Consider the following 13748-nt stretch of genomic DNA (forward strand, 5'->3'; position numbering starts at 1 on the left):
CCATTCATTGTCATAAGCAGTTAAGATCAGAACTGTGTTTCCACATGGTTTTTTGACAGCCTGCATTTCCGTCAAGTATTTCTTTTGCAGTTACATATGACATTTCCATTTTATTTCATCAGGTTTATTTTATTAAAATTTCAGCACAGTGTGTTGTCCCGTTGTCTTCTTTTACCCTATTTACATTGTGCAGTTGTAGCATATTCCCATACCAATCCCTGCTCAGGTTTTGCTTTTTTTAGGCAGATAAGCTTCTTCCTGCTTATTGTGCCAACTATATAATTAGCAGTTATTTAGCTGAATGTATAATTTGGCTGGAAAATTGCTGTGATGTGAATGCACAGTGAGAAATGTGGCTTTTTTTAGTACACACAAGTGACCTGGGTGTCTGTGTCCATTGTCATATGATGCATAGCACCATTCACATGGATCTTGCCACAAAGGAAAAGTTGCTTTGTTAGATCTCAAATTTTTTAAGAAGTTAGAAACTAGACCTCTTTAAGCTAACAATTATTCATTGCTTTGGATTAGGGTTTACTGTACATCCAGATAAAAGGGAGGAAAACCAAATCATTGCATTTAAGTGAACTTCAGCTTGCTATAAAGAAATACATAATCATATCTGTAATGTATAATCTGAAGCATGTAATTGTCATGTGGACATGATACAAGACTTAAGTTTGTTCACAAATGGTTCTTAGAATCATGGAATAGAATCCCTGAATAGTTTGGGTTGGAAAGGACCTTAGAGTTGATCTTGTTTCACCCCTGCCATGGGCTGGAACACCTTCCACAATCCCAGAGTCCCCATCCAGCCTGGCCTTCTACACTTCCGTGGATGGAGCAACCACAGCTGCTCTGAGAAACCTGTGCTAGCTGTGACTGAGTGTGCTGCATATCTTCCTGGGTTAATGATCAAAAATGCAAAATATCATTAAGAAACTTGTCACCATCCATTGCTGTGCAATACCCTGGGTTCCACTCTGAAAAAGGGCAGTGCTTGATTTCCAGTCAAAAAATGGGCTAATCAAGGAGCTAATTTCATCATGGAAGAGAAATTCATGTCTACCTTTGCTTATTGATGCCATTTCATAGCATCACAAGTCACAAAAATTCTGATTTTTCAACCAGCTATTATTTTCTAGATAAACTAACTTGAGAGGAAAGAAAACAGAAAGCTGAAAAATTTTGTCTCTGTTTATATTAGACAGTACAAACCACGAGGGATGGTTATGCAACACTAAGCTGAATTACACAAGACATGTCTCCCTTTATCTCCTCAGAATTGGTAAACATTTAGAGGGTGGAGATTTGCATTCATTCATGATAAAACTTTTCAAATCAGTTTTTTATGATCACAATAATTAAAATAAATTCAATGACAAATTAAATTAAAAGGATGAGCACTCAGAATGTTCTGTTGTGAGAACCAGGAGATGTGGCACCATAAATTAAACAGGTGTTTGCTGACACTGAGTTTTTGCATCCTCTCCTGACAGTGATTTGTTTTTTGATGGGTAAATATTTCTGTAAGGAACTAACAGTGAGCAAATGCCTGGGGTTTCATGGTTAGGCTGCTTGACTTCTCTTGATATTTAAAAGCCATATACTTTCCAAGTGGTTTTACACATTAGGATGTAAGTATTGAATTCTGTGGACGTTTGCCCAGGAGGATACCATGCTAATTATTAATTGTATTGCAGTAAAGAAAGCAACAATATTCCAAGATGGTCAGATCCAGGAACATCCAGCTCTGCCCATCGTTTGCCTTGGCTTTGAACTTTTGTGTGTTCCTTGATCGTGTTTATCAAACTCAAATTGTTTTTTCCCAGATAATGTTGTCATTCATTGTGTTTTCCCCTGCATCCTCTCAGCTTATTTCCATTCTCTTTTTCCTGGCATGATTACTTGTTTTTTCCTTTTAACAAAAGACTACCCAGACATGTACCTGACTGTCTTTTAGCTGTCATTGGCTGTTTTATCCCTTGTGCATCTAGAACAAGACCGAACATCTGGTTTTTTGTCTTAAAAGTTAGAATCTCTGCAAAAAAGAACCACATTTAACTTCTCTCCTGAGAAGGAACATAAAGAATTACCTAGAATTACCCACAGTAATATGAGGTCTGTGCCTACATTCCCATCCCCTTTGCAGGCATGATTTGAGTCTCACAGAGTTGGTATTGAGCTTTTACCTTCCACTTTTCTTTTTAATGATGGTTGTAACTATTTCTATGAGAATAAACAAAAAAAAAAAAAATAGGTGGAGGAGGACTGGTACACGTCGATGTTGACAGAGGCATTATCTAAGCCCTGTTTTGTAAAGGAATATTGTAGTAATTTTAAATGTGAGTGCCACACTGAATTCGTCAATTGTAAGCAACAGGAAACTTTTAACTCCTCTCCTTTAAAAAATGTACTGTTCAATAGATTGAAGCATGTCTGTTTCACAAACCAATATTTGACTTCTATTTTCATATAACAGCTAATCCAGTAAAAGAAATATGGTCTTACAAGGCTGCTGAGGATGATGTGTTCATCCTTGCCTTGGCCACACACATTCAGCGTTTCAGCTGTGTTCAGCTGCTCTGAAAGTAATACACAAGGTGATAAACTTCGACAACAAAATGTTAATGTAACTTTATTTATACCTTTCTTGATACTATGTCTGCATGAAGTAGGTCTGTAGCTTGATACTGATGATACAGAGCAACAAAACCGCATGACATTTTATCAGCATTTATCCACCGTCTCATCCAAATTCTGTCCTTGGATTTATGCTTGTTTTTTCCTTTGTTTTGAAAACTTTTAAACCTTTAAGAATTATTCAATCTCTAATTACAGGAGCAGACAGTTCTGATAATGTATGTGCAATACAGAGATCAGTGCCACTTCTCTGTCTTTTATGGAGATAGTTCTTCTTATAAATTATTTTTTGTGTAGTCCATTGTGAGTAAAAATCTTCACTATATCTCCTGTTTTTCTTCATGGGGGGGTCTTAGGTTCTGCACCTGCAATATAGTAGCTGAAACACAGATCGTTGTTTCTGTCCATCAGCTCTTAAAAATGTTAAATTTAATTACTGTGCAATAACTGCTGAACCTTTTCATTGATTGAAGCTGACCACTAGCAGAGTCTGCAACCTATTGGAAGATGGTTAGCAATGCTTTCTGTTTCAATTGGCTGTATCCCTGGGGTTTAAGGTGAATATCTTTTATTAAAAAACATTTAGTTTTTGAGAAGTAGGTGCATGGTTTGTTACCTTTCTGGTAACTGGATAGATCTCACTTGATTCAGAACTGTAGTAGTTCTGTGAAAGTCATCTTGTCTGTATTTTAGGATAGTGTCTTGGTCACTAGCTCACCCTGCTGCACTGGAGTCAGAAGTATGCCAGTGCTCAGAGCTTTTAAAGATATACCATAATACAGCATATTCTGCAGTAAATCTGAATTGATAGGCAAGCACCATTCCCCAGGTGAGTTAGGTCTGGATTTTTCTTCAGATGCCAGCTGAAGCAGTTATTTCTATTTTTGTCTAATATTTTCCATTACCCTTGACAACACTTACCTGGGATGCTGTTTCATAGCACAATAACTAGGTAACTACAGGCAGAGGAACTACCTGTGTTTTGAAAGTAAAGATGATTTCTATCATAGAAGAATGTGATCCCATTGACAGCAGTCAGCTTTGTAAGGGTTTATGCCATCATTTTTAGCTATACTACCATGCTAATTTACGTGGCAAAGTCATTAAAAAATAAGAGATACTTACATTCAGAAAAAAGTCTGTAACCTTCACTGTCAGGTATCATTGCTAAAGAAGGAATTTTAATAGAACGTATGCACAAGATACTCCTCTTCAAACAAGAGCTCCAAAAAGCTTCCACTTAAATCTCCCTTGTACTCGTAGAAGACAAGGGGATAACCAGATTGTAGTGTGGGAATAATGATGGGATATCACTTCTCCGTGGTCCTCAGTGTCACAAAAGAAATGGAGCAGTAGGTTAGAGGGATGGTGCTGCCTTCTGCAGAGCCACATCTAGGAGAGGGATTTGGGATGAGGGGCAGAGATATTGAACAAGAGGGAATGGCTTCCACTGCCAGAGGGCAGGGACAGATGGGATATTGGGAATTAGAAATTGCTGGCTCGGAGGGTGGGCAGGCCCTGGCACAGGGTGCCCAGAGCAGCTGTGGCTGTCCCTGGATCCCTGGAAGTGTCCCAGGCCAGGCTGGATGGGGCTTGGAGCAACCTGGGACAGTGGAAGGTGTCCCTGCCCACAGAAGGGGTGGAACAAGATGGGTTTTAAGGTTCCTTCCAACCCAAACCATTCTGGGATTCAGTGAGCTACACTCTTGGAAGAAATACACCTTGCCTTCCATGAAAGCAGCCAGAGCAAAGTAGTAGCAAATAATTTTACTCTTTTTGAATCTAAACAGGGTAATGAAAATTCCTCTGTTCTCTCCTGCCTTGGAGAGAGCATACATCTTCCATGTGACAATTCCTACAGTGCTGCTTAATAGTAGAAAATAACTGTGTGCAGATTGAATGACAGCCCAACAAAATGCTCTTAAGTACTGCCTTTTTGTGAAGAATTTAAGTGCCTTATCATAACTCAGAAAGTGAACTTTGTGGGCAGTCAGCAAAAGGAAATGTCAGTGGTTTCATTGTTCATACCTAGCAGAAAAACTCAAGCTGGCTTAGTATGGTTCACATTCTTGCTAGACCTGTAAAGTCTGACAGTCTAGTGTTTGCTGTGATGGAGACAACGTAAATGATACAAACGAGGTAGAAGAGCCCTTTTTTTACCCTATTCCAAGGTAGGACAGACAGCTCTGCAGTCAGAATAACTGTATTGGAGATATCCTGATGGATATCTCAAGGAGATGGATATATCAAGGAGGGAAATCCAGGCAGCTGGCAGGAGCTCACATGCCAGCTTGTTCAGCTTAGGAAGCTGGAGTTGTCAAATGCACTGACAAAATGAAAAGCTCTACAAGTTAATCTTAGACTGAAGACTTAGTGCACTACAAAACAAGGTTCCTTTTTTCTTTTGTTATGAGTGATCTTCAATGCCAAGCAAATAATTTTAAAAAAGAGTCAAAGGAGAAAAGTCTTGTAACAGTGACAGATGTTGAAGGTGCAGTGATGTTTGATACAGTCAGTTTTCCTTCTCCTGTCTTTGCTTTTTTGTTTCACCCACTGTTTTTAATCTTTTTCTCTCTTTTCCCTATCCCTCCTTCCTGCATAGGGGCTCAACAGAAAAAGTAATAAATTAATTATATGCTTTTACTTAGAATAGGAAGGGTTGCAAAGACTGTGTTCACTTAACCCTGATGAATTTAACTGATTATAATAAGGTAATGCTTTATGTCATGGCTCCTGTTGGGAGAATCAAGCTATGAGGCTGAATACTAGTATGATGCGTTTCAATTAAAATTTTGGTAATTACTGGAGAAAACAGATTCCTTTCGAGACACATGGATGGAAGATTTGCTCACCATAGAGACATGACCAGCTAATAGCTTTATTAGTAATAATTACCTTTGCACTGCCTTTATTACTCATTTTACAATGGAAAAGGGCACACTGACCTTTCACTCCTTTCTTGAAGGCACAAGACCTGAATGTGATTGAGGAAGTGATCCGAATGATGCTAGAGATCATCAACTCCTGCCTGACCAACTCCCTCCATCACAACCCCAACCTGGTGTACGCTCTGCTCTACAAGCGCGATCTGTTCGAGCAGTTTCGGACTCACCCCTCCTTCCAGGACATCATGCAAAATATAGACCTGGTGAGTGATTTGTGACCTCAGAGATGGTTACACTTCCTTATGTGAGCTCTTCTTACTCTTGAGAGGTGGAAAATATTTATCACCTCTTAATAGTCTTTTTTTTTTTTACATGTTGAATTTTTCTTGTCTGTTTTTTGGGCCTGCACATGCCTTCTGGGCAGCATAGAAACACAGAGTGGTTTGGGTTAGAAGGGACCCTAAGGGTCATTTAGTTCCAACCCTCTAATTTCTTTAACAGCCCTTTCCCACATCTTTGACTAAAGAGAATCAGAGGGATTTTGAGATGCCTCTGGTAAGGAATTCCCAAGCTGTGACACATCTTTCACCCCCGAGAGGGAGAACAATGTCAACTTCTCTTGATTGAGCTTTAAACAATGTCAGCTTCTCTTGACTGCCCCTAGAAATATACCTTTCAGGGGAGCAAAAGCTAATTTTCATCATTAAACAATCATTTTTCTTTTACTCCTCTCACCAGCCTATTAATGATTATAGGGAATTAATTTTAAATAACTGAAGAGCAGGCATTCAGCTAGCTGTCTTATTCCCTGTCTGCATCTGAATGTGTGTTGTTTCCACCTGCCAAGTGTTCTCTTCACAGCAATCTTCCCCTTGCATAGGGAAGGCAGTTTAGAAGAAAACAACTGTGGTTAAGAAGCAGTTACCAGTGTGACTCTTTGTGGAGTATGACTTTGGGAAACAATTGTTAATTATTTCTGCATCTAATAGTAGCTTTAATGTTCATATGGAGAGTCTGAGCTTCTGCTAGAAAAATTTGAAGCATTACAAATTTTTCTCTGTCTTCTAGTCAATATTTGCAGAGCTGAGCAATGTTTGAAGCCATACTATGACTACTGGGTGCAAAATGCTGGAAGGGAGGGCTGAGCAGGGTACTGAGTTTCTGAATGCAGTGAATGACATATTATTGTGCCTAATAATCTGCAGAGTTTTTTAATTACAGGAGAATGACAGCTACCTGATTGCCCATAAAGGAAAATAATTTAAAATGTTGAACTGAAATCCTGCTCTGTACCTCTTTGTTGCTCTTCTGTTCTCTCTCACATTTTCTGGTCAGGCAGGAGTTTGGGGAGTGGAGAACTTGAAGCTCAAAATTCTCCAAACTTTCAGCAGCTGCAGACTACAGGCAGCATGATACTGTCTGGATGATTAGAACAAGATGTCTTCAAGTTGTGTAAAGAGGCTTTGGTGCGCTGAAGATAACAGTTGTCTACATTCCTGACTGAGATAGGGACCTTCTCTGGTTACTTGCCCACATCCAGGATAACTGATGGTGGCCAGATCCTTCTGCTTGCAGCCCTGTGCCTCCCACAGACAGCAGCACGTCCTTTCCTTTGTAACAGTTAAATGTAGGTTTCCCTCAACAATTTAAACAATTCCTCCCCAAAACTATTTAATATTGGGTTACAGCATAATGCCAGTTACATTCAGAAACTATTTAAAGCTTTCCAAGGGAGCATGTTGAATTTTTAAATAACTCCTTTGTTAGAGAGGTGAGGACGTCAAAAAAAGAAATTTTAATTTTTTTTTTTTTAAATGTACCTGTCACCATCTGGCAAGTGGTAAGAGCTGTCAGGCTTACAGATCTGAATAAAAGATGAGATTCATCTGACTTCTAGTCTACCCTGTCACGTCCTGCACTTCATACACAGTACTGGCAGCACCATAAACAGCCAGTCTTTGTTGTGTGTGCTACAGACAGAATGTTCTAATTGGTCTTGCTGTCCCTTGAAACAGTGGCAAATCTGTACACGTTGAAAGGAGCTTGCCTGGGAGTCATGTGGGCAGGATCTGAGAAAAACCAAAAGGAGTTTCTGTCTCCCAAAAACTTACCAGACTTTTCTCTGCAGTGGTGCAGCTGCGACCTCCATCCTCACAGCTGTATGGAACACTGTGGATGTCTGAAATATAGCTGTGCTCTGAAAGGAGTCAGAAAAAAATCTTAAAATATTTGTCTCAATAAATTTCTAAAGTGTATGTTGCTGAAAGCTGGAGGATATATGCCTGGGGAGGATCTCCCTATTCTTGGCCTACTCTTACATTCTTTCAGCATCCATCCCAGCCTGTTTTCAGACAGAATACTGAGTTGGCCAGGCTCTTTCTGTGGCCAAGGCTGGTTATTCAGAAGAGGATGGATCCACCAGCTTCCTGTATACTAGGGAGCTGTGTTGGCTTTCAGGCTGTTGTGATCAATGAAATTTTGTGGCCCCAAATTGTGTAAATTGTAGGTAGAAATGGTAAATGTTGGAACTTTTGGTAATGCAAAGTGGTCAAGAGAAATTACCTTTCTGAGGCTCCCCAGGTATTTCTGCAAGGGCTCTGTAAAACCTGACTCTCCCTCTAGGTACTTTCTCTGGTCATAAACAGCAAAGTATGTTTGGATTATCTGTACCCATGCTGCAGTGGAACCAAGAGTGTAATTTTTGACAATGGCATGTAGTGACAGGACAGGACAAGAGGCAATGGCTTCCCACTGCCAAAGGGCAGGGATAGATGGGATATTGGGAAGTAATTCTTGGCTGGGTGGGAGGGTTCTGAGACCCTGGCACAAGGTGTCCCAAGTTGGATGGGGCTTGAAGTAAACTGGTCTAAGAGAAGGTGCATTGGGATAGGATAAGATAGCCTTTGAAGGTCCCTTCCAATCCACACCATTCTGGAATTCTATGATTCCAATAATCAGATGGCCCTAGAGATTCACGTGAGCAGCAGGGGCCTGTTACACCGTGTGTCACTCTGACATCCCCCTGCTCCGGCAAACTCTGCCCACCAGCTGATGAAAGTTTCTCTGACTGGAAACTGTAATCCAGATTTGTATTTCATAGAGAAATACTAACAGTGTGGTAATGTTTAATGCTGCAGAAATCAGACCAAAATGCCGAGCATGTAAAGTCTGTAATGAGTTTTGGACACCAGAACAGTTGCCAGTTTGCCTTGTCAAGAATGTATAAAATAGATATGATGTGTAAATACTTAAATGCTTATTATTTTTACTCAATTGGACATAATGTACTCATCAACCAAAAGGAAGCATGGAAGAGGTGAAAAGGCTAAAAATTTGAAGAAGAATTAATTAGAGAGTGTACTGGGGATGTAATTGATGGTGCAAATAGAAAAAGGCATCTGCTGCAATTCTGTATGTGTATACAAGCAAAGAATAACCCAGATATGTCCTCTAAGCCCAACACGCTGGTGACATCTTAGCTGGATTATTCTGGGTTTAGAATCTCAGAACCATTTGGGCTGAAAAATACTTTCAAGACTTTTCATTCCAACCATTCCCCAGCAATGCCCAGGCTACCACCGTCCCATGTCCACAAGTGCCACAGCCACACAGCTTTTAAACTCTTCCACAGACTGGGGACTCCACCACTGCCCTGGGCAGCTGTGCCAGGGCTGGACAAGCCTTTCCCTGGAGGGATTTTCCCCAGTATCCACCCTGAGCCTGCCCTGGCCCAGCCTGAGTCGTTCCCTCTCCTCCTGTCCCTGTTCCTGGAGCAGAGCTGTCCCCCCGGCTGTCCCCTCCTGTCAGGAGCTGTGCAGAGCCACAAGATACCCCTGAGCCTCCCTTTCTTCTTCCCTTCCTTTTCTTTTTCCCTTCCCAGCTCCCTCAGCCGCTCCTGGGGCTCAGCCCCTTCCCAGCTCCGTTCCCTGCCCTGGACACGCTGCAGCCCCTCCGTGTCTCTCTTGTCCTGAGGGGCCAGAGCTGTCCCCAGCACTGGAGGTGCCTCAGCAGTGCCAGCACAGGGACGGGCACTGCCTGGGGCTGTGTCACACCCTGGCTGGGACAGCCCAGGGGTCACTGCCCACCTGAGCACACCTCTGCTCATAATCAGCTGGCACCATGAAAGAAATTCCAGGTTTAAATAAGAGCTGTAGAAAACAACCTCTGAAAGTGCTGATTTGCTGAAGTGATGTGGTATTTTTCGAATAGAATGCTGCTTTGAAGGGAAATTGAATAATCTCTTTGACATACTTGTGGGTTTTCAGGTCATAAGGAAAGATTTTTTCCAAGGTTAGGAATAATGAAGCATTATGGTAGGTTTTCAGGGACTTCAGCATTGGAGACCTCTGGGGTTTGGCAGTGTGGCACCAGGGCAGAGGACAGACCAGCATAGATCTACAGGCACAGGTAGATGGGGATGCTTCTGCAGCAGAACAGGAATTGCCCGGGTTACCTTCAGTAGAGACCTAGTCACAATAGTTCTGGGCTGTTTCTCAAGATTTGGACCATTCCGTTTATTCTGGAGTTACATATAATCTCTGTGTGCTTCATCATGGCGCAAAAATAGGTGAATAAGGATATCAGTGTGTAGGTATAATGGTCATCAGTATATTGATCACTTTTTATTGAAAACTACTTGTTTGCCTCTGTGTATTTATAAATAATCTAAAAATCACTATTGCCAGCTGAGTGGGAACATATGGGAACCATTAATGCTGAAATAAGAATAAACTGAAATCAAAATACCTTCTGCTTCCATTACTTTACCTTTCATTTTAAAAAGCCTTTTTAGTAGGAGATAGTGCATCTTGTTTATCTCAAATGGGATATTCTTATTCTGAATGGTGAACGAAGAGGAATGCTCTGGTTCCTCCTATGGCCTTGCGTAGACATATTTCATCTGGGAGCTGTCTATATGCCTCCACTTTAGAGGTGGTCTGTAATTTGGTCAGCTGCCTCAGATATGTCAGGAATTTGGTGGAGACTCTTCGCTTATCATTCCTAAAGATGTGTTTGGTTCATGGCCATGGTGAGAACTCCTTGGCTTTCACTGCTCTCATATTTCCTACAAGCGAGCAACTGATACCAGGTGGTGGAACAGGCCTAACTAGGAGCTGCTAGAATTTTGTTTGCTAAATAGTCTGATAGACATCAGGAGGTTGGGAGCAGTGACTTAGTGATGCAAAGGATTCAATTGATGCAATTTCCTACAAGGAATTTAATTCTTCAAAGACATTTCCCTATTGGATTTAAAATCAATCAAGTTATCTTCACTCTGGCATAGCAACCCCTGTTGTAAGACCTTCAGGACTTAAGAACTAAGTTTTTTATGGCTTTCCTTAAAATTAGAAAAACCTTGATCATGCTGATAACCAGAGCCTGGCTAAATACTCTTAAGATTTTGTGCGTTTGGGTTGGGGTTTTGTTGATTGTTGTTTGTTTGATTGGGGGGGCTCTTTTTGCCCATTTTTTTCTCCTCACTCCTAGAAGTGGAGAGCAGAATACCTGGAAAATCTCGTATGTCCTTGGACATGCTCCTCATTTCAAGGTGGTTCTGAAAAATACAGTACTTCAAGTTTCTGATTAATCTCGTGTTTCTCCTGCTATTGAATCACCTGAAGTGATTTTACCCCTTCTTAAATCAGCAAAGGTTGGCTTTGCCTCTCATTGGCTTCAGCTATGACTACTGGATACCAAATGTAGCTGTGATTTATGTTTCCCTATGGAAGTTAAGTAGTTGAAGTGCTAATCCTGTGGTACTTTACAGCAAGAGGTTTGTTTTCTTCTTTTCTTCATCATTCAGTTTGCCATCAGTATACCATATTACTCTCCCAGTAGTGAATGTGGCTGGAAATAAAATTCTCAAAGTGTTTCTTTCTATCACTTTCAAAGGGAAGCAAAATTGACAAAAACAGGTTCAAAACTTTTTGCCAAGTGATTTTACTCACTTTTTGCCAAGTGATTTTTTTCTGCTGTCTTTCAGAACTGACCTTTGCAGTTGCAGGCAGAGGAGGCAGCAATGTGTTGTACTGTTATTTTTAGCTGGAGGAGAAGGAGAGGAGTTGTCATGTTCATTAGGCAGCAGCACTGCCTGGGCTGCCGCCGGCCTCACAGCACTTCAGCATCTGCTGACAGAATCCAAGTGGAGAAAACATTTTGCCCTTGATAGCTCTGCTGTTGGCATGCTGTAAAGGGAAGTATTTTGTTACTTCAGTCTTGCAGCCCAATTGAAAACAATAGTTGGGTGAAATAAAAATCTCAAAAATAATCTCCAAAACCTAAAGTATTGCCTTTAAGTAAAAAATGTTTCTAAATCATTCTAATTTTGTAGGACTTTTAATCTCTGGCAGTAACTTGTAAGTTTACTGTTCAGAAAACAAAAGGAGAAAGTATGAATTTCTCATGGAAAATTGATCTCTAGGAAAAAATTCTCACTGCAGGGGTGGGGAGGCCCTGGCCCAGGTTTCCCAGAGCAGCTGTGGCTGTCCCTGGGTCCTTGAAAGTGTCCAAGGCCAGGTTGGATGGGGCTGGGAGCACCCTGGGATAGTGGAAGGTGTCCCTGCCCATTGCAGGGATATGGTACTGGATGATCCTTAGGGTCCCTTCCCAACCAAACCATTCCATGAGTCTGTGATTAAAACCCAGTTTTAGAAATCACTATGGAAAACTACAGTTTTTTTTGTATAGAAAGATTAATGGTATTTTACAAGAAGCCCTGGCAAGGCCTGAGCTGGAGGTGGCCAAGCCAGGTCCCCTGTGCCCATCGTATGACAGGTCTGAGTACCTTAGGATGGACTAAGGTACAGCCAGGATTAGACTCTGCACAGGCCAAGGCTCTCCATACGTTTTATCTAGACAGGGATCAGATATTCCTGATGAGGGTTTTTCTAATCCTGGATTAGATGTGCCTTTTAATCTCTGCTAATGTGGAAGCCAGACTGGAGAGAGAGCTCTTAGAATGGGTTATGTTGCTTCAAGGACAGGCCTTTCAGTGCTCAGCATGGCTAGAGGAGAGTAATTCACAGCAACTTGTGCAGTTTCTGCTTACTCTTCTTTTTAAGCAGTCTTTGCAGTTGTTTTCTTAGACCAGTTGCCCAAATAATTAAGAAGAAAGTTGATTTTCAGAGTATCAGAAATACTCTTTGATCATTGTTTATTTGCCCTAAGATCTGCGATTTTTCTACTCATACAGTCATATGTTCAGTTGGTTTTAAAACATGTACTAAAACCTGAAACTCATTTAATACTATTCAACCAGCTTATTTTTTTCTGGTTCATTTTACTTTCAATGGGACAAGGAGTGGAAATCTGTTAATTTTCATTTTTATTTTAAATTCACCTCTGTTATTGAAGTGTAGAAGATAATTAAAGCTCTTTCAAAGGAAAAGGCTACTCTTCCTTAATATGATGTTAAGCTTTTATATTTTTATATCTGACTACATTAGTAGGAAAAGTGTTGGACCCTGCTACAGAGGTGGGAGTTTGGGCATGAGAGATGGAATATGGATGCTTTTTGATTTTATTCCTGATCTGGAGTTAATAAGAAAATGCCTTCTTTAGGATCTCCTAATTAATCTTCTATTTTTTATTTTTGCTTCTGTTTTCTTACTTCATTGGGATACTCGTGGGTACCTCACTGTCTCATTGGGCTATTGTCCTCTCAGGATCCAGAAGAGAGGTACTTCATTTTTATTTTGTTTGAAGTAGCAAGGCAAATAACTCCTAGAGATAAGTACCATTATTAAAGTAGGTATTTTTAATTTTAGTCATCAACTACACATCAAAAATAGCCATTCTGAGTTCTCTAAAATGCTGACATAGCCTGAAAATACTGGAAGTCTGTCTTGCTTTTGTTCTTTTGAAATATAACCCAAAGAAAATTAGTACCTTTACCACAAAAACGTAAGCCTTTTAAAAACATGTTAAGATTGAAGGGTTTGACTTCCCAAAATAGGAAACATCATAATTCAGGGAGTATCTGTGAGCTTCATTCAGTTTTTTTTACATGTTTGCATTATGATAGTATTTTATCCTTTTGGTTAAAAGCTAAATATTAAATTTTGCTTTTATTGTGGTTTAGCAGAACTTGAGCTAACAAGGCAGTGCCACTGGGATGGGTTCTCTGCAGGAGCCTGCCGTTGGCAAGGATGGGTTTCACCAGTGATTACTGACAACAGAGGAGTGTTGAATGCAGGAAGATGTTTTTTTCTTTCAAAGTCT

At 40.6% G+C, this 13748-nt stretch overlaps 1 protein-coding gene across 2 annotated transcripts in view; it reads left to right on the plus strand.

Moving 5' to 3' along the window:
* The window catches only part of DYM (dymeclin), a 210415-nt gene that overhangs the window by 160478 nt on the left and 36189 nt on the right, over positions 1 to 13748 (plus strand). For both annotated transcript variants that reach the window (XM_031507418.2, XM_031507419.2), the window contains one exon: positions 5609 to 5791. In XM_031507418.2, coding sequence (XP_031363278.1) covers positions 5609 to 5791 — 183 coding nt within the window. The remainder of the gene's footprint in view (positions 1 to 5608; positions 5792 to 13748) is intronic.

Source organism: Lonchura striata, chromosome Z (assembly GCF_046129695.1).
Source record: "Lonchura striata isolate bLonStr1 chromosome Z, bLonStr1.mat, whole genome shotgun sequence".
Lineage (NCBI taxonomy): Eukaryota > Metazoa > Chordata > Aves > Passeriformes > Estrildidae > Lonchura > Lonchura striata.